General features: G+C 42.1%; 1 protein-coding gene across 2 annotated transcripts in view; it reads left to right on the forward strand.

Moving 5' to 3' along the window:
- The window catches only part of hectd2 (HECT domain containing 2), a 136,140-nt gene that overhangs the window by 16,960 nt on the left and 99,710 nt on the right, over positions 1-19,470 (forward strand). For both annotated transcript variants that reach the window (XM_063071179.1, XM_063071180.1), the window contains one exon: positions 8,587-8,725. In XM_063071179.1, the coding sequence (XP_062927249.1) occupies positions 8,587-8,725 (139 nt within the window). The remainder of the gene's footprint in view (positions 1-8,586; positions 8,726-19,470) is intronic.

Raw genomic sequence — 19,470 nt, forward strand, 5'->3', positions numbered from 1 at the left:
TATTGTAAATTGAAAGGAGTTGAAGATAGTGATGTTGGATCAGGGATGGTGACTGCGGGTGGGAGAGCCACGAAGACTGCAAGAGCTTTGAGCATGAAGAAAGAGACTGGGACAGTTTTAAATGTACCAAGAGAATTTTTTGAAGGTGGTTGATCTGGTAAAATAAGCAAAGTGACCAAAACTTGTCTTCATTGTGCATTCTTGAAGATTAAGGGAGGTATGTTTAAATGCCTGCAATTAGCTCATTCATTGATGGTGGGCTTTAATGAGAGGAAGTGAATTATTAGTGAAATCAGTAATATTAAGAGGCTTCAATAAGTTTCAAGAGGTCCTGCTGAGATCTTTCTCAGAAATATTTTGCCCAGCTTTCTGTCAAACAGTTGACTGGACCTCAGAAGACTAGAGCAGTTAATCAGAGCTGACAATCATGTGACCACTCCCATTTGAACAAAAACTTGCATTGTGATTAATATCTTACCCCTTCTGGGAAAAAATGTTTAGCAGTGAGCTCTTGTGCTTTTGGCTACATTTTGAAGTGCTAGAGGTCTGAAGCTGTCAAAACCTGATGAAGGATATTTTGGATACACTTAACGTATCAGAAGAGAAAGGCTATCTACGTCTGCAACAGCAATGGTAAGACCTGCTCGTGCACTGGGGTGGTGGGACATGAGAGGGCCTGAGGTCACAGCAGCAATGCTTGTATCACAGGGTTTGCAGACAGGAACTTGGCTATGACATCTTTGGCTGATGTTGGTAAAGAAGGTGTTGGTTGACAACTGCAGCCTCCAAAGAAAACCTTTTGGGCCGAGTGTCCCCCCGTTCCCAGTGGCTATTGAAGCCTATCATCCAATCTCCCAGGCATATATGGGACAAAAAGAGCCAGTGCAGCCAATGGACTTTAGATTAAACCTCCTTTGTAGTTATTAATCTAAAGCTCGAAAGATCAGGGTTCTTTATGTTTTCATCTATTATAAATGCGCTTTTGTAGGCAGTGAATTCACTGAGTGAAATAATTCATTCACAGCTGCCCTCTATTCCTTTTAGTAATTAACTTAAATCTGTGCTCATATTTGCTGAGTACTTTGCTAAGTAACATAGTTACTTTCATTTTATTCTGTTTAGTCCTCTGGTAACATATCCAACGATTGTTCCAAGATAGCGCTCGTATGTCTCTCTTAGCAGGCCTATCAGTTAGATGACCGTAAATACAAAATGAACATGATAGATTATTTAAAAACGCAAACACGAGGAAATCTGCAGATGCTGGAAATTCAAGCAACACCCACAAAATGCTGGTGGGACGCAGCAGGCCAGGCAGCATCTATAGGAAGAAGTACAGGTGCACATTCCTTTATCCAAAATTCTGAAATCCAAAAAGCTCCGAAAACTGAAGTTTTTCTCGCCAACAGCTGACGTCACTCAGGTGTGACGTGGCAGCACTAGCAGAGGCCGCCAGACGTCAGTTGTGGCTCAGCGCTCGTACTAGTTACACGTGCATTTGCTGTTCGCTGATATTTTGTGTTCACTGTTGACTTTGTGTTTAATTTCACTGTGAAGATGTCTAAAAGAGCTGCAGATACCCCTATGGGTAACAATGAGAAAAAGAGAAGGAATCTTCTCTATCAATAACGCAGAAAGTGGAGATATTGCAGAAGTTTGATTGTGGTGTGTCTGTGCGGTGTCTTACTGAAGAAAATAGTGTCGGAACTACCACTGTATATGATTTAAATAAACAGAAAGACAAGTTACTGAAGTTTTATAATGACAGTGACGTTCTACATTTATTCCAATAAGTCACTTACCATGTGTTTGATTTGGTTCATTTGAAGCTATATATTTTTATGTTTTATTGAATGTTTTTGTTGGAAATAAAAATTCTTCTTGTCATTATTCCCTAAACAATACAGTATAACAACTATTTACATAGCATTTACATTGTATTCGGTATTGTAAGTAATCTAGAGATGATTTAAAGTATAAGGGAGGATGTGCGTAGGTTTGGTGCGCCGCCGGGTCCTAAAGTCTACTGCACTGAGACAGGTTAAATAAGGAACTTGAACATATGTGTTTTTTGGTAACGGGGGGGGGGGTGGAGGGTCTGAAATCCGAAAAATTCTGAATTCCAAAATGCAACTGGCCCCAAGGATTTCGGATAAGGGATTGTGGACCTGTGCAGTTGACGTTTCGGGTTGAGACCCTTCGTCAGGATAGGGTCTCGACCTGAAACGTCGACTGTACTTCTCCCTATAGATGTTGCCTGGCCTGCTACGTTCCATCAGCATTTTGTGTGTGTTGATGATGGATTATTTGTCAAACCTGGACAATAAATAGTCTTCCTATTCTGGCTAGTGATATCATTCTGTATGAGTGACCACACAGATTCACCTCTGTTGCTGGATTGCCCCAAGTATAAAGTGCCATCAAATGCAATAAAAATCCAAGAACTGGCCTAGTAGCCAGATACTTCTGTGAACCAAAGGTATTTTCCTGACACTGTGAAATTGACTTGTAAATAGTGTCATGAAGTGGAGGTCCAATGATCCCTACTTTTTCATTTCAAGAAGCAGCTTTAAGGTCTGGCCCCTTGGAGGCTTCAAACTTAGCACGATCACAATTCTACCAACAAGCCACTGGCCTGGTATAAGTGATGGCACTTAACTACCAGATATGTCAAAGCAAAAGCAGCAAGGATGTTTATGATGTGCTTTAAGTACCACCAGAAGAATGTAGTAGTATGTTGTGCCTCATGCAACTTTGCACAGCGAGAAGGGTTTCTAGTGGAGGTGGATGAAGGGGCCCATCAGTCTTTTCACATGAGAAAATCTTTGAGGAAGATGATACTGGGAAACCCGCCATCAGGCCAGTCATAATACATTACTGGGTAAATGTATCTGATTCAGTGTTATCTGGGCTTAATAAAAGTGAACAGCAAAAATGTTCATTTGTATGGCTGTACATCTTGTGATACTGCAGCCTCAGAAGGAAAGTTCAGAATCAGGTCTATTATCACTGACATATGTCGTGAAATTGTTGTTTTGTGACAGTAACACAGTGCAATACATTAAAAAAACTAAGTTACAATAAGAAATGTATTAACGAGATAAATAAGTAGTGCAAAAAGAGAACAAAATCCTGAGGTAACGTTTATAGATTCATGGTCTGTTTGGAAATCTGATGGCAGAGGGAAAGAAGCTGTTTCTAAAACACTGCATATATGCCTTAGGACTTCTGTACCTCCTCCCTGAAGGTAGAAATGAGAAGAGGGCCCAAATTGGATGGTGGGGACATCATGATAGATGCTGCCTTTTTGAGGATCACCTTGATGCTGGGGAGGCTAGCGCCCATGATGGCTACAACCCTTGCAGCGTTTTCCAATCTTCCATACCAGATGGTAATGCAACCGTTCAGAATGCTCTCTATGGTACATCTAAAGAAATTTGCTAGAGTCCGTGGTGGCGTATTAAATCCACTCATCCAGTAGGTGAACTTTGTATTTCCTACTCTGACTTGATCTGTTAGAATACTATCTACATGGTATCTGAGAGATTGCAAAACTATTCTCATTCTCTCTCTCTCTCCCCCCCCCCCCTCCATTTGCTCCATCTGCAAATTGTCCTTTTATTTACAGCTGAGAATATGGTATGCAGGTGTGTATCATACGGACTGCACAGCTTGGAGATTGGGAAATTGACTGTTTCAGATCTGTTGTGATTGCAAAATTATCACTTTTCTAAGATGCTTCTTGCAGTTTAATATGAGGACTAGTTAATCAAAATACTTAACGGTTTGAATGTTGTTATTGCTGATATACTTTAGTGCTCGTGTAATAACCTTTTAGTTATAATGTAAAGACTAGATCCCAGTTTTCTTTATGTGATGATGCTAGGATTTCTACGAATTTCTTTATACTCCTTTATTAGTTCTTGTAATCTGCAGTGAAGTTAATATGTAGCATTTTAATTGCACCATAACAAAGTGAGTTTTATTTTTGCTTCATGCTCTGAACTCTGTTTCAGGTCCAAAGTATTTTATGTGACATTTGTTAGGCAGACCCATGGAGAGCTGAGGGAGGTATTTTGTGCAGCTGTCACAACTAAGCACATCATTATAACATTAAGGGGAACTAAAGTTAATTTATAATATACATGGGAGTAGTTGAGAAATATTCCTCTGTTGGTTAAAGCGAATTTATACTTGGACAGTTCAATGTTGTTTAAAGTGCAGACCACACCACTGGAATATTCCCACAGCTATCATGAACAAATGATGACCTCCCATACTTTCTTCTCAGTCCATTTCTAACTTCCCATTTTTGGTCCAAGTATAGTCTATTAAAATAAACATGATTCAAATCTATTTCCGCTATGCATATAGAAGAACGTCTATCTGTAATAGGATGGGCCCCCAAATTTGTTGATCGGTAACCATATGATACCCAAATCAGCTTTGTAATCTCATTTAATGCCTAATCCCAAAAGAATTTTATTTTAAAGGGATGTGGGCTGCAGCTAAATAAATAGACATATTGGTTGGCATGGACTAGTTGGGCTGAAGGGCCTTTTTCAATGCTGTATTACTCTGTGACTCTATTTGTTTATATTTACTCACTTCCTTTGTTGTCATTTTTATATATTCTTCTCATTTTATTTCCTCTTCAACTTTCTGCTTTTCATATTTCTTTATAACATAAAAGATCATCCAGCGCAGCTGTCGAAGTAATCCTGCTAAGCATATTTCCTTATATCCTAAAAGTTCTTCATCAGTTGAATCTACTTTTCAATTCTCCTGACCTAGTTGGACATCTGTACCCAGAACAACTTCAAGCTGGCTACTTTGTTCTCATTCCCCTGTGAGACTTCCATCTAAATATCATCCTGTTCACAAACAGCAACTTAAATTTCTAAAGACTAGAGATTCTGCAGATGCTGGAAATCCAGACTAACATGTGCGGAATGTTGGAGGAACTCAGCAGGTCAGGTAGATTTGATGGAAAGGAATAATATTTCGGGCCAAGGATTTCTATCCTGTGTGATAATAATGGCAACACTGTCGATTTAAATCATTTGCACCAATTGTGTTGACCACTTTCCAACTGCCACACCATACTGGCTCATTTTGTCATCTGAATACCGTATATTTGAGCTTAAACTTCACGATGTAGGTTTGTGTATAGAACTTGATGTGCTATGGAAGCTGAAGTACACCTTCATTCCAATTCCCAATTTTAATACATGTTTTATTCCATTCTCTTCTAGAACTGCACTTATAGTGGTTCAAATTATTAATTGATAATGGAGTGTGATGTAATTATGAAACGGCATTTGTCTGGCATCTGCATGAATAAAGGCCCTTTCTCATAGCTCTCTGTACTTGCCAAAAGTGATTGTTCTCACATTTGCGTTTACCTGTCCCTGTTTTCCGACCCAGACTAACAACTTCACTCCAAGCACTTAGCTTCCTTTTCCTTTGCAGGTTTCCATTTCCTTTCCTCTCCCAATTCAGAGCTCCCCAGATGTATAGTGGGCAAAGAGAAAGTGGGAGATGGAGGTAACTAAGGCAAACAGGGTGATCAAGCTAGCAACTATTAAAGTGGATGATCAGAGAGAGAGGAACAATAAAAGACCTTTTTTGTTCTTTGTAACACCATAATTAATGAATAATTAATAATTTTAACTGAATTAGAACTAACTTAGAGCTTTTTCCCTCCCAAAACTAGTTTTATCAATTTCATATTGTTTAACTATTACAGTTATTTGTAGCACCTTCAGTTACATTTGTTATTGGTATAGGATGAATGTAAATTACGTGCTTTCCAGCTGTAACTTGTCTATAACTCTTGTTTTCCAAGTGTTTTGAACTTTCTACTCCATCAAATTCACTTACCCTGATTGTAAATGATTGAAGTTGGAACTGCTTAATACGCTAAAGGATTATTTTTCTGGGCAATGTCTGTGTCATTGGGAGCTGTGTGCACACAGCACTATCATGCATTGTATAACAATTGCACATGAGCTGGGTCCTCTGTCAGCTTTGCACTGCTGGGTTCAAAGCATGATTATGCAAAAGGTGCCTGTGCCCACACTAATCTGACATCTTGTTATCTTTTCTAAAATGGCAATTGTTTAAAATATAATGGTAAGACTGCTGAAACAAGCCTTTCTGCACGCCCAGATAATGCTGCAGTAACCATTTTCAAAACTTCTAAATTGTACATTTAACATATTTACAAATTATGAAATGCAACTTAAAAATGGCAGCCCAAGAAATTAAATTAATGACTATTCCATCATTCATAAGCTTCAACTATTTTCTGGTCACATTTGTGTCAAACGGCGACTGTATATTTTGAATACATTTGAATCGGTTGCCTGGTAACAGTGATATTTTTTCCAAGAGATGAATGCCAATCTTCATTTTTTTTTAATACTGCACTTTCTTTCCACAGGTTTGGCCATTCTCATTATAAATACATTTGCAAAATATTTCAGTTTTGAAACCTGCCCTCAGCAACCAAACCACAGAAAATCCATGACTCTGTTACCAGAGCAACAAGAATCTCAGAATATTAAAGCCAGTTCCAGTGAAGGAACATATCCAGTCTTATTGTATTTACCTTTGCTAAGCAACTTATGGTGATGTGTCAAAACAGTACTTCAAGATTATGCTGCAAAATTCAAACTGTGTTTATAATGTTGAAAATTCAGATTGCATTTTAAATTACAGTTATCGTGAACTGTATATTTTTGTTTGCGACGAAATTGAGAACATTTCTTTTTGCCCTGAGAATGTTGAGATTTATTTATTTAAACTGCCCCAAATCGAGCTGAACCTGAAGCAGCTGATGTATTTAAGCAATATGTTTTGAATTAATTTTAGGTCAGCCATTTGAAAATACTCCCATAAGAGGCTGCTTCAAACTTTGATTCCCTTTTATTGGTCGGGTATATGTTCTGAGTTTTATGTTTTATTTATACAATTTGGGCATCTGCAGTTACCAAGTACTCTGCTTTTCCTTTGATAGATATATTATTGTCATCAAGACACTCAGAAAGTGTCTGAAAGATACTTATATGTTTTATTTAGCTTTCAAAAATATCAATGCCAGAGTCTCATTTGTTGTTACTAATATTTTAATCATTAGCTTCAATGTATTTGTCTCTGTGCCCAATGTACTTCTCATGTGATAATGTTAAGTGATAACGATCTTCATTTATTTGACACAATTCAGTTCTTTCATTAGCAATTAAATTTATGGATTGAATCTCCTTGCATTTATAATGTCAGAATGCTGCATACATTGAGAAGGAAGGGAGGAGGCTGAGTGGGGAATGTGGTGATGGAATCAGCAAAAACAGTTGAATTCAGGAAGAGGCAATATCCAGGTGGTGGGTGATGCATTGAGCACTGCGTAAGTAGTGAATGTATTGCAGGATTTTATTGCACTTGCATGTGCTCAATGGCTTGTAAGGGGTAATCTAGTTAAGATTCCTTGTCACCATCACCTAAAGTTTAATAAATTTCTCAGCAAACCTAGAGGAAGACATCAAAAGCCTAGCCAGGTGGTTACACATCGGGGAAATGGAAGTCATCCAAAGAACGAAGGATAGATCTATATGGAAAACCATGGTCACCAACGTCCGCATCGGATATGGTACCCAGACAGACAGACAAGGGAACAATATTCTCAGCAGTTTATGCCCACTAATATTCTTTGGACATTGCCTTAAGTCGTCAGTTCACAGTAGACTCAAGAATGGCATGTCACACATAGGGGTGGGTGTGTGTGTGTGTGTGAGAGAGAGAATTTTTCTCCCTGCTGAATTTGAAGCCCACTATTAATGAAACTCTTTACCATCAGCAGCTGTAGAGGCCAAGTATTTATGTATATTTAAGGCGAAGGTTGATAGATTCTTGATTGGTCCGGGCATGAAAGGATGTGTGCAGAACGCAGGAGATTGGGCTGAGAGGAAAATCGGATCATCCATGATGAAATGGGGGAGCAGACTCAATGGACCAAATAGACTAATTCTGTTCCTATATCTTATGGCTCTAAATTTAGAAGCACCTTGGAGCTATGCATTGCTTTTTTGTTTGTCTTCCATCTATGAGAAGTATATTCCTAGGTGTGAAATTTGCACATCAAATCTTGTCCATTTGCTCCACTGTGCTACAAACTGAATATACATTGTATTTGACTTGTTACTCAGACTGCCTGTTACTGTTACAGCCGAGCCCTGGTTCACTAAACATGCAATATGAATTATGAAGCTGATATCAATAGTGATCTTGGAACTAAAGGTGCAGGAACTCATCTGAAGACTTTACAGATTTGGGGTACTGGTAAATTTAGTGATACAGATACAACTTGCTGGAGCTTGTAGAGATGTAGGTATACACTGCTAGTTTCCTGATCACAATACAGTATCATCATAATTAAGACTGGGTCCTTTCCACAAGTGGGAACACTTAAACTCAAAGATAATAGGAGCAACTTAACGACAGTGGAGTTTGTGCATATATTTAAATCAAATGAATATACCATCAATTAGGTGTTATATGACCTTCTTTCCTCTTCTCCTCTTCCAGTACGAGAACTACCACCTATTAACCAAGATGTACGTCAGAAGCAACACATCTCAATAGAGATCTTGCCTCCCGAAATGAAAGCTCCTTTCCCTCCTGATCCAGTATTTCCCATCCGAACCAAAACCGTGAGGGAATTTCAGTAAGTATTAAGAATAGTTTGAAGTACATTTTATTTGCCTGCTTACATTTTGTTTGCCCAGTGTTGCTTCCCCAGTGCTAGTCCACCAGTATTCCTGCTATTATGGTAATTTCATCTATAGCTCAATTTTACTGTCTTTACAGTAATTCCAGCTGTGACCTACCACTGTTACTGCCTCCCTATACTATCAACAAGAGCCTCCCAGTATTCACAAACCAGAGAAAATCTGCACATGCTGGGAATCCGAGCAACACACACAAAATGCTGGAGGAGCTCGGCAGGCCAGGCAGCATCTATGGAAAAAAGTATGTTCGACATTTCAGGCCGAAACCTGTCCTGCTGAAGTTTTTCGGCTTGAAATGTTGACTGTACTTTTTTCCATAGATGCTGCCTGACCTGCTGGGTTCCTCCAGCACTTTGTGTGTGATCCTCCTGATATTATTTTCCTCACTACTCTTCTTGCTATACCACCGTTATAATTATCACTGCATATTCAACTATAGTCTTGCGTAACTTGCTCCAGTTCCAGACTACCAATATTACTGCCAATACTGTAACTCTTTTTTGTATCTTACCAGCATTAATATACTAACTGTAACCACAGCAATCATTCTTCAAGCTACTGCTCCTCACTGCGACTCTGGCAATAACTTCCTCGTATTACCTGCTGTTACTGTAACTTCAGTTATATTTAACTATGGGGATCATAATTTATCAATTTTAATTAGTCACTGATTTTCATTGTGGACATTAATGTGAAGTGAAATTGTTGCAAAAGCGTGTGATAACCTGCTAAATCCGGTTGGGGTGGAAGGAAAGTTGTTCCTCACCTAAACAACAGTTCATCTATTTCATGACAAAATAGAAGGATTGTTTTTGAAGTCAAGGTTTAACAATGAAATCTAATAACTTGCTTCCATGATACACCAGGGTGCTCTCTTCAGTTACCTGATGAGGTAACTGTAGCCTTTGGCCTGGGGCAGCTGTCATTAGGTGGTGCCCAACCTTCATAGAGTGTTTCAATCCTTAACCTCCACACTCCCCAGCTGGCGGGTCAGCAGTGGTGGCCAAGTCACTGTCCATCTGCTCCTGACTTCCTGCTCAACTCCTCACCTGCTCCATATCCAGAAGGAGGCACTTTCTGCTTCCTCCCCCATCCCGAAGCTGCTTGGGTCTTGCTCTTTCCATCAAGGCCCAGTGCAGACAGCAACCTCCATAGTGACCTTTCTGGGAACCCTCTACAGCTGATCTCCACGGGGATTAGCCATGTCTGCCATCCTTTGTCCCTGCACTCCTGGACTAAGGACTGGTACTTCAGGGCCTTCCTCTCGTGAGCCTCCTCACATCCTTCCTCCCATGATACTGTGAGCTCCACCAGGATGATTTTCTTGTCCTTGGTGGCACATAGTATGGTATCTGGTTGAAGTCCAGTTTGCACCACCTCTGAGAACTGTGGCTTCCTCCCCACATCAACCCTCATCTCCCATGATTTGGCAGTTTGCAGCAGATTGGATTTAGGCCTCTTTGGTATTGACTGGCGTGGCCCTCTCCTTGATGAAAATGACTGCCCTGTTTGCCTCTCTGCCAGATGGTCTCTTTTCACACTTCCTCCACTCCACTGTGTCAGCAAGGAACGGTAGAACCTACACCGTCCTTGTGTTAAAGCTGTTTTGCATCCTGGAAGTATGTGCTCCAGTGAACTCCGCTGACCACAAAGCTTGCAGTTAGGGTCCTCTCTCAGCCCCCATGTGTGCAGCTGTGATGGTGTACAGAGAGTGTCATACACGGATTGCAGAAGGAAAGAAATGTGGAGGGGTTCCAGTCACCAGAGCTCTGCCCAAGTGATCTTGCACATGGGAAGATCCCATTTTGTCCAGGTACCTGATGTCTCTCAATTACAGGGAGTTTACCACTTGGTGTATGGCCGAGCTGGCAGCCCACTTTCAGCACGATCTTGTTGTGACTCCTACTTGATTTATTAGCTTGTCATCGGAGCCCCTCAGTGTTAACACAACTCTGCACTTTGCCAACTTGAACTCCTCCACTACCGATGACAATGGGAGCTGTAAGTAGCCTGATCTTATGTAGACCCCCACTGAAGAAAAGCCTTGGGCGTTCCCCAGCCATCCCCGCAGGCGCTTGTTAACTTTCCTCTCTATGCCTAGTGGTCATAGAGATCTTGTACACTGTGAAAAGCCAGAGCAGCCTTGGTAGAAGACCATATTGGTACAACCATTCCTTAAGTTTATCAGGGAGTCTGGTTTTGTTGAGCCTTTCTTCAGTCTTCTTTACAGTGTTGATGATAATGGTGCTGTCATTGCTGCATTAAAACAATTTCCAAGACACTTTACTGAGTTATCCTCTGTGGATAGAGTGACTTCTCCCTGCACTCGAATGCAGGGAGAACTTGCTAGTAACCTTGCCCTTTTTGATCACCATGCATCTGTGCTCCTTGGCCTTGAAGGTCACCCTAGCCCAGGTAGCTACGTTGTCCAGGGTTTCCAATACCCATCTTGCTTGGACTTGGATTACAGAGATTACTGTGATGTCATCTATGAACCCCTGTATTGCAGGCTGTGGGATCCCAGGCTCCAACACTGGGCCTCGGGTTCCAGCTGCTGCTGCTGATATGAGGAGGTTGTTACCCATGACAAACAAGATGGGGGAGATGGTACAGCTGGTTGGAATCCCTTTTTGGAGGTCTTGCCACCTGGTTGTAAAGAGGGCCGAAGAGAAGCGTAGCTTGAATCCTCCTGGGTAGCTGGTGATCATATCTCGCGTTACTGGTGGGATATGGTAGTAGTCCAGGCCAACCTGGGTGAGGACATGTGGAATTGGTCAGTAGGCATTGGCTGGCTCTAACCAGACAACTTTTAGGTTGCCTTTCTTCTGCCTGGCCTCCTGCCAAGTGGGATCTGCCATGTTCAGCTCAGTTGCTGCGATCTTGGTTGGGGGACTTTTGGATTGAACTCTAGTCCCTGATTCCTATAGGGATCGATGTGTGATCCCCGCAGAAATTCTTCCACCTTCTGCTTTGAGCCGGTTAGGGTGCCAGATTTTTGCTGGCTGAGAAGAGTCCTGGTGAACCCGAATGTGGTTTTAATGAAATGCGCTCTCCTTCTCATTTTCTCCCTTCTCCGATTCCGCAGCTGCTCCACCTTCTGAGCTTGCGCAGCCGTTCCCGCAGTTTGCTGGTTAGATCTTCGATGCCGTCTTTTTTGCCAGGTGAACTGTTTTTGAATCGTTTGTTCAGGGTCTTTCTCTCACATCTCGGGTGGCGAATCTCCCTTTCCCTCCTGTTTTGTTGCCATGATGGTTTAGATCCCCTTAGGCCGATTCATTCTTTAGCAAAGTTGAACACAATGGCTGTGAGGGAGTTGAGTTTCCCGTAGACAGGTCCTTCCAATGTAGCTTCCAAGATGCAATCCAGGTCGTCATCAAAGTGCTTCCAAGATACATTGTCTGATGATCTAGGCCATCTGATCCTCCCCTCTCTTTCCTTAATGAATGGATTAGGGTGTCAGAGGGGGCACTCACTTGGTCTCTTCATTGGCACTAGGGTGGCTCAGGCTGCCGAGAGATCTTCAGTTCTGTGGGTGCTTCCTGGCTGGAGTTCTCCATTGTCTCACCAGATGTTGAGTCCGTGCGTTGCAGTTGAGTCACCTTCGATCCACGAATGGACCTACTTGGCTGTATCTTGAGGCCTTTGATGGTTTTGCAGATTTCACTTTGTAATGAACGCCTCCCCAGTCAGTGTTGTTTGCTTGAACCTTCCCGTTATCATATTTCCAGTCCTGGTAATTGCAGTTATATTCATCCTATTGAGTCTGTCATCCTCCACACCTCTCGGGAGACTCTGGGGCTATTGCATATTTAGTTCGTCTGTAGCTTGTATAGTGCCCTCTTGCGAGTGCTACACACAAGGTTGCCAGCCTTTTCTGGAAGTCAGCAGTCTTTCCAGTGTCTCTGATCTTTTCGGTTGCCATCCAGTCTTTTCTGGAAGTCACTGATGAACCAGATGTCGCTTACATCCTACAATGGGGTGTTCCCTTTCATTACCTGATGAGATAACTGTGGCCCTTGGCTAGGGGCAGATGTCGTCAGGTCGTGCCCAACCTTCGTAGAGTGTTTCAACCCTTAACTTCTATACTCCAGCTGGCGGGTCAGCAGTGGTGGCCAAGTCACTGTCCATCTGCTCCTGACTTCCAGCTCAAGCCCTCTCACCTGCTCCATATCCAGCAAGAGGCCCTTCCTGCTTCCTCCCCCATCCTGCGAGCTGCTTGGTTCTTGCTCTTTTCATCAAGGCCCAGTGCAGACAGCAACCTCCATGCCGACCTTTCGTCCATGACGACCGGGAACCATCTACAGCAATCTCCATGGACAATAGCCATGCCTGCCACGTCTGTCCCTGCACTCCTGCACTAAAGACTAGTACTTCAGAACCTTCCTCCCATGAGCCTCCTCACATCCTGCCTCTCGTGAGTCTTCTCACATCCTTCCTCCTGTGACACTGTGACCTCTACCAGGATGATGTTCTTGTCTTCAGTGGACCACAGTATGATGAAGCTGAATAGTTTCAGTTTGAGTTATCATCATACTAACAATTTTTGCAAGCAGCTGTCAACATTTTTTGAATTTGAGTCAATTATCCTAATTTTAAAGCAGATATTCTGAAAATTTTGCATAAACTTCCACAGTGAATTCAGATTTTCACTTGGAGCTGCGTAAATCCCTTTGTAATTAATTAGATTTAGGGATCTTGGGGTCCGAGTCCATAGGACGCTCAAAGCAGCTGCGCAGCTTGACTCTGAGGTTAAGAAGGCGTACAGTGCGTTGGCCTTCATCAATCGTGGAATTGAATTTAGGAGCCGAGAGGTAATGTTGCAGCTATATAGGACCCTGGTCAGACCCCACTTGGAGTACTGTGATCAGTTCTGGTCAGCTCACTACAGGAAGGATGTGGAAGCCATAGAAAGGGTGCAGAGGAGATTTACAAGGATATTGCCTGGATTGGGGAGCATGCCTTATGAGAATAGTTTGAGTGAATTCGACCTTTTCTCGTTGGAGCAACGGAGGATGAGAGGTGACCTGATGGTGGTGTATAAGATGATGAGAGGCATTGATCATGTGGATAGTCAGAGGCTTTTTCCCAGGGCTGGAATGGTTGCCACAAGAGGACACAGGTTTAAGGTGCTAGGGAGTAGGTACAGAGGTGATGTCAGGGGTAAGGTTTTTATGCAGAGAGTGGTGAGTGCGTGGAATGGGCTGCCGGCAATGGTAGTGGAGGCGGATACGATAGGGTCTTTTAAGAGACTTTTAGATAGGTACATGGAACTTAGAAAAATAGAGGGCTATGGGTAAGCCTAGTAATTTCTAAGGTGGGGACATGTTCGGCACAACTTTGTGGGCCAAAGGGCCTGTATTGTGCTGTAGGTTTTCTATGTTTCTATGTTTCTAATTATACTTTAATCAGCATAATGAATTCAAATTTTGCTTCTCAGAATCCTCTTTATATATCCTTTACAGCCTCTTATTGAAAGTTGGGAACTAATAATATAACTCACAAGTTTTATAACTAAGTAGATTGACTGGAACTTGACTCACACAGCTCCATAGACAAAGATGTTATGTTGTTAAAAAAGAAGCAGCTTAACTCAAAGTAAAGCAATTCTGTGCATGTTTTGAAAAATAGTCTCCTCATTTCGCAGCAGGATCTTCAATTACCTAGCACCTTTTTCATTGTGGAAAATTTCTAAATGAGTCCAATAAGAATCTTTACCAGGAGTGAGATAATAATCAACTTAGAACATAGAACACAGAACAGTACAGACCCTTTGGTCCATAATGCTGTGCTGGCCTTTTAAACTACTCCAAGAACAATCTAACCATTCACCCCCACATAGCCTTCTATTTGCCCTTCATCCGTGTGCCTATCTAAGAGTCTCCTAAATGTCTTATACATATCTGCCCCTCCCATCACCCCTGGCAGTGCATTCAATGCACTTACCTCGTTCTCTATATAAAAAAAACTACTGTTGACACCCCGCCCTATACTTTCTTCCAGAAAAGCTCCAGCTCTGTCAGCCTTTCCTCATAAGACATGTTCTCTAATACAGGTGGCATCCTTGTAAATCTATTCTGCACTTTCTCTAAAGCTTCTACATCCATCCTATAATAATGCAACCAGAACTGAACACAATACTTCAAGTGTGGTCTAACTTTCTATCTAACCAAGAGTTTTATAGAGCTGCAGCTTAACCGTATGGTCCTTGAAATCAATCCCCCAATTAATGAAGGCCAACACAGCATCCACCTTCTTAACCATCGTACAGAGCAAACACCTTTCCTCTGAAACTGTGCTATTTAAAGGGTGGACTCTGACCTTCTGTGACCTCAGTTTCAGGAGGTCAAGGTCATGTTCACTTATGTTTGAACTTTATAATGAAGGAAAGGATATTTCACAAGCTTTGTTTTTCTCCTTCCACAGGAGGTGGTAGTGGGGTCACAAGGATTTGCTTGCAACCAGACTTTCCCCGATTACGCCATTATCCATTAATTTATAGTAATAGTGGTCAACTAGTCCAGTAACAAAATAAAATGCAGGAAAACACCATAAAGTGCACATTAGTTCCTTTTTACACAAGATGGAAAATTGTTTGATCTTGAGAATCTTAAGGAAATTTCCTCCGACTCATCTTCCTGAGAGTTTGCAAAGGTTAAATATCTGGCAAAGGTTCATTTGATTTGTTTGGTTGAACAAATGTTAAGGAAGATCCCTCTCTCTCATCATCAATTTCATTCAAATTTCAGGTGCAGTCTCTTTAGTCCTCTTCCAAACTAGAAGGGTGTAGTACTCTTTTGAATGCCTAAATTAATTTTTCATCTACATCAAGGGCTTCTGACCTGAGAACCTTGGACCCCTCGGTTAATGGTAGGGATCCATGGCATAAAAAGTGTTGGGAACCTCTGCTCTACTTTCTCTGTTTTCCATCTGATTCATTTTCCTCATGATTGTTGCAGGGGCTGATTTCTTTCCTGCTGTGAATCTTGGCCTGCATTCTCCTTGAACCAGCCTGGTGGAATTAATCATTCTGGGTCACTTAAATAATGGTTGGAATGTGTGGGTGTCCATGGCTTAACTGGCATGTTAACAAGAACTTTGGACAGAGCAAATAGGTTGTGGTCAGTGATTAGTTTTAACCAGGATTTATGTTGGCGCCTGATGACATGAACATTGATTTCTCAAACTTCCAGTAATACCCCTAACCCCTGCCCCCTTTCCCTCTCTCACCTCATCTCCTTGCCCGCCCATTGCCTCCCTCTGGTGCTCCTTCCCCCTTTTTCTTTCTTCCATGGCCTTCTGTCTCTTTCACCAATCAATTTCCCAGCCCTTTACTTCATCCCACCCCCTCCAGGTTTCACCTCTCACCTGGTGTTTCTCACCCCCCCCCAACCTTTTAAATCTACTCCTCAGTGTTTTTTCTCCAGTCCTGCCAAAGGGTTTCGGCCCAAAACGTCACCTGCTGAGTTCCTCCAGCATTTTGTGGGTGTTGCTTGGATTTCCAGCATCTGCAGATTTTCTCTTGTTTGTGTTAGTGAACACTTATTGTTCCTTGGTGTTCAATCAGTGTTGAAGTAACAAACAATGAATCTATGGCTATATCAAATATGTATAATTTTGCAGTGACTAGGGCCTGAATACTGATTTCTATTATGCCAACTGATTTTATGCTGATAAAGGTATTTTCCTTTGACAAATGAAAGCACTGATGGAACATTTCACCTACAATCCATAAATCCAATGTAAAATCGGGAAAGTTAAAGATATGACAGAAGAATTATTTTACATTGAAGTGCTTGTCTATATTATTTTAATAGCTTACACATAGGGTCGTAAAACCTTCCATGAGCACGAAGGTTTTCAGAATCATGCCCAGAAGACACCTAATGGATTAAACTAAGCCTAACTTCCCTCCCTCCCACTTTCTGCTGTATGCAGGGATCGCTCGCTATGCGACTCCCTTGTCCGTTCGTCCCTCCGCACTGATCTGCCTCCTGACACTTATCCTTGCAAACAGAACAGGTGCTACACCTGCCCCTACACCTCCTCCCCTACTACCATTCAGAGCCCCAAACAGTCCTTCCAGGTGAGGCGACACTTTATCAGTGAGTCTGTTGGGTTTATATACTGTGTCCAGTGCTCCCGGTGTGACCTCCTGTATATTGAAGAGACCTGACATAGATTGGGAGACCGTTTCGCTGAACACCTACACTCTGTCCGCCAGAAGAAGCAGGATCTCCCAGCGGCCACACATTTTAATTCCACTTCCCATTCCCATTCTGATATGTCAGTCCATGGCCTCCTCTACTGTGGCAATGATGCCACACTCAGATTGGAGGAATAACACCTTATATTCCATCTGGGTAGCCTCCAACCTGATGGCGTGAACATCGATTTCTCAAACTTCTGGTAATGCCCCCGCCCCCCCTTCACCATTCCCCATCTGCTTTTCCCTCTCTCACCTCATCTCCTTGCCTCCCCATCACCTCCCTCTGGTGCTCCTTCCCCCTTTCTTCCATGGCCTTGTGTTCTCTCCTATCAGAGTCCCCCTTCTCCAGCCCTGTACTTCTTTCACCAATCATCTTCCCAGATCTTTACTTTATCCATCCTCCTCCCGCTTTCACCTGTCCCCTTTATTTCTCTCTCCCCTCCCCCTCCTTTTAATTCTACTCCTCATCTTTTCTTCTCCAGTCGTGCTGAAGTGTATCAACCCAAAACATCGACTGTACTTTTTTCCATAGATGCTGCCTGGCCTGCTGAGTTCCTTCAGCATTGTGTACGTGTGTGTGTGTGTGTGTGTGTGTGTGTGTGTGTGTGTGTTGCTAACTTTCAAGATTTGAGCTGCTGTTTAAGGATCCAGTTCTTCAATAGCTAACTTTCACTGACTCCTTGGACCATTCATTACTGAAAAGATCAGTCATATTTTTAGCAGCAGTTTTTGTTTTATTTTTATTATGTAGAGATTCAGCATGGTAACAGGTCCTTCCACCACAATGAGCTGATAATTTTCAATTACACCCATGTGACCAATTAACTACTAACCCATAAGTCTTTGACATGTAGGAAGTTGGAGCACCCAGAGGAAACCCAAGCATCATGGGGAGATTGTACAATCTGTTTACAGAAAGCAGTGGGACTTGAACCCACGTCTGTGGTGCTGGACCTTATTAATTGAGATACAGTGTGGAACAGGCCCTTTCAGTTCTTTGAGCTGCACTGCCCAGCAATTCCCCTGATTTAATTCTAGCCTAGTCACGGGACAATTTACTGTCACCAACTAACCTACATCTTTGGACTGTGGGAGGAAACTGGAGCACCTGGAGGAAACCCACACAGGTTAGGGCAGAACATACAAAATCCTTACAGGCAACAGCAGGAATAGTGTTCCGTGTAACGCTACGCTACTGTGCTGCCCCTTATGTTTTATTAAAACAGTTTCCATTGCCCCACATGCTCAAAAACTGGTATACAAAAATAGAAGTTCTGCCTGAGCTTTTAGAAATGTTTTTGAGAATGTGAACTTAGCTGACAAGATTGGCAATTCTTGACTGGATATGAGGAGTTGATTCTGGCAGCCTCCTTAAATCACGTGGATGCAGTGCTTTTTATATAACTGAATGACCTGGCAGGTCAGAAATAGCATTTGGGAGATGGTTGTGATGTGGTTCTGGAGTGAATATATGGACCTGTAAATGATTGGCAGGTCATTAGTGAAAACTCGGTGAACCAGCAGGATTGTTACAATGGAGGCCCAATATTCAATGCAACAAGTGAATTAATTTCTTAAATGTATACCGCAGGAAATGAAGTCATGTTTTGTAGGAATTTAGATTACCTTTAATCAGTTCTGACATTAGTGCAACAATATGAGTACTATGCCATTATGCCACTTAACATTAGGTGCTTTCTCCTCCACAACTGAGCACCACCATATTCTCTGCTTACTGTGGCGAATGGATATGTGAACATTCTCGAGATTCTAATTTCCCAAAAAATTCCAAGTCAGCTCTCCTTTTGCACAACATGTAAGGGCTGTATTTCAGATGTCATATATGTCTTTTGAAGTTTGAATTATTAGCTATTGTGAAGTTAAATAAGGCAAGTTTTTACATAGTGATTTAACAACATCTGAATGGTTTGAGGAAAAATCTCACCTTGGTAGATGGAGTAGGGTGGATACCTGGAATTTGTGTTAGTCACAGGATGTTCTAGTTAAGCCTTTCCCTGTACCAAAATTGTATTCTTTTAATGAGGCGTGTAGAGTACATAAGGGATTCCCAAATGATAGCAGAAGGAAGATTATCTACTTTATCAGGTATTCATTATTTTTTAATAAAGTCATTCTTCACACACCAGAATCTATAGTGGCCATCCCCAAAGGGCCAGCTGATGTTTTTGTAATACAGGCATCTGTTAGTCTCGTGAGACCATGGATTTGTGCCTTGGGCAAGGTTGTATGGAAGACCAGCAGTTGCCTATGCTGCAAGTCTCCCCACTCCACGCCACTGATGTTGTCCAAGGGAAGGGCATTAGGACCCGTACAGCTTGGCACCAGTGTCGTCGCAGAGCAATGTGTGGTTAAGTGCCTTGCTCAAGGACACAACATGCTGCCTCAGCCAAGGCTCGAACTTCAGATCACTAGACCGACGCCTTAACCACTTGGCCATTCGCCAATGTTTTTGTA

Source organism: Mobula hypostoma, chromosome 19 (assembly GCF_963921235.1).
Source record: "Mobula hypostoma chromosome 19, sMobHyp1.1, whole genome shotgun sequence".
In the NCBI taxonomy this organism is placed as follows: domain Eukaryota; kingdom Metazoa; phylum Chordata; class Chondrichthyes; order Myliobatiformes; family Myliobatidae; genus Mobula; species Mobula hypostoma.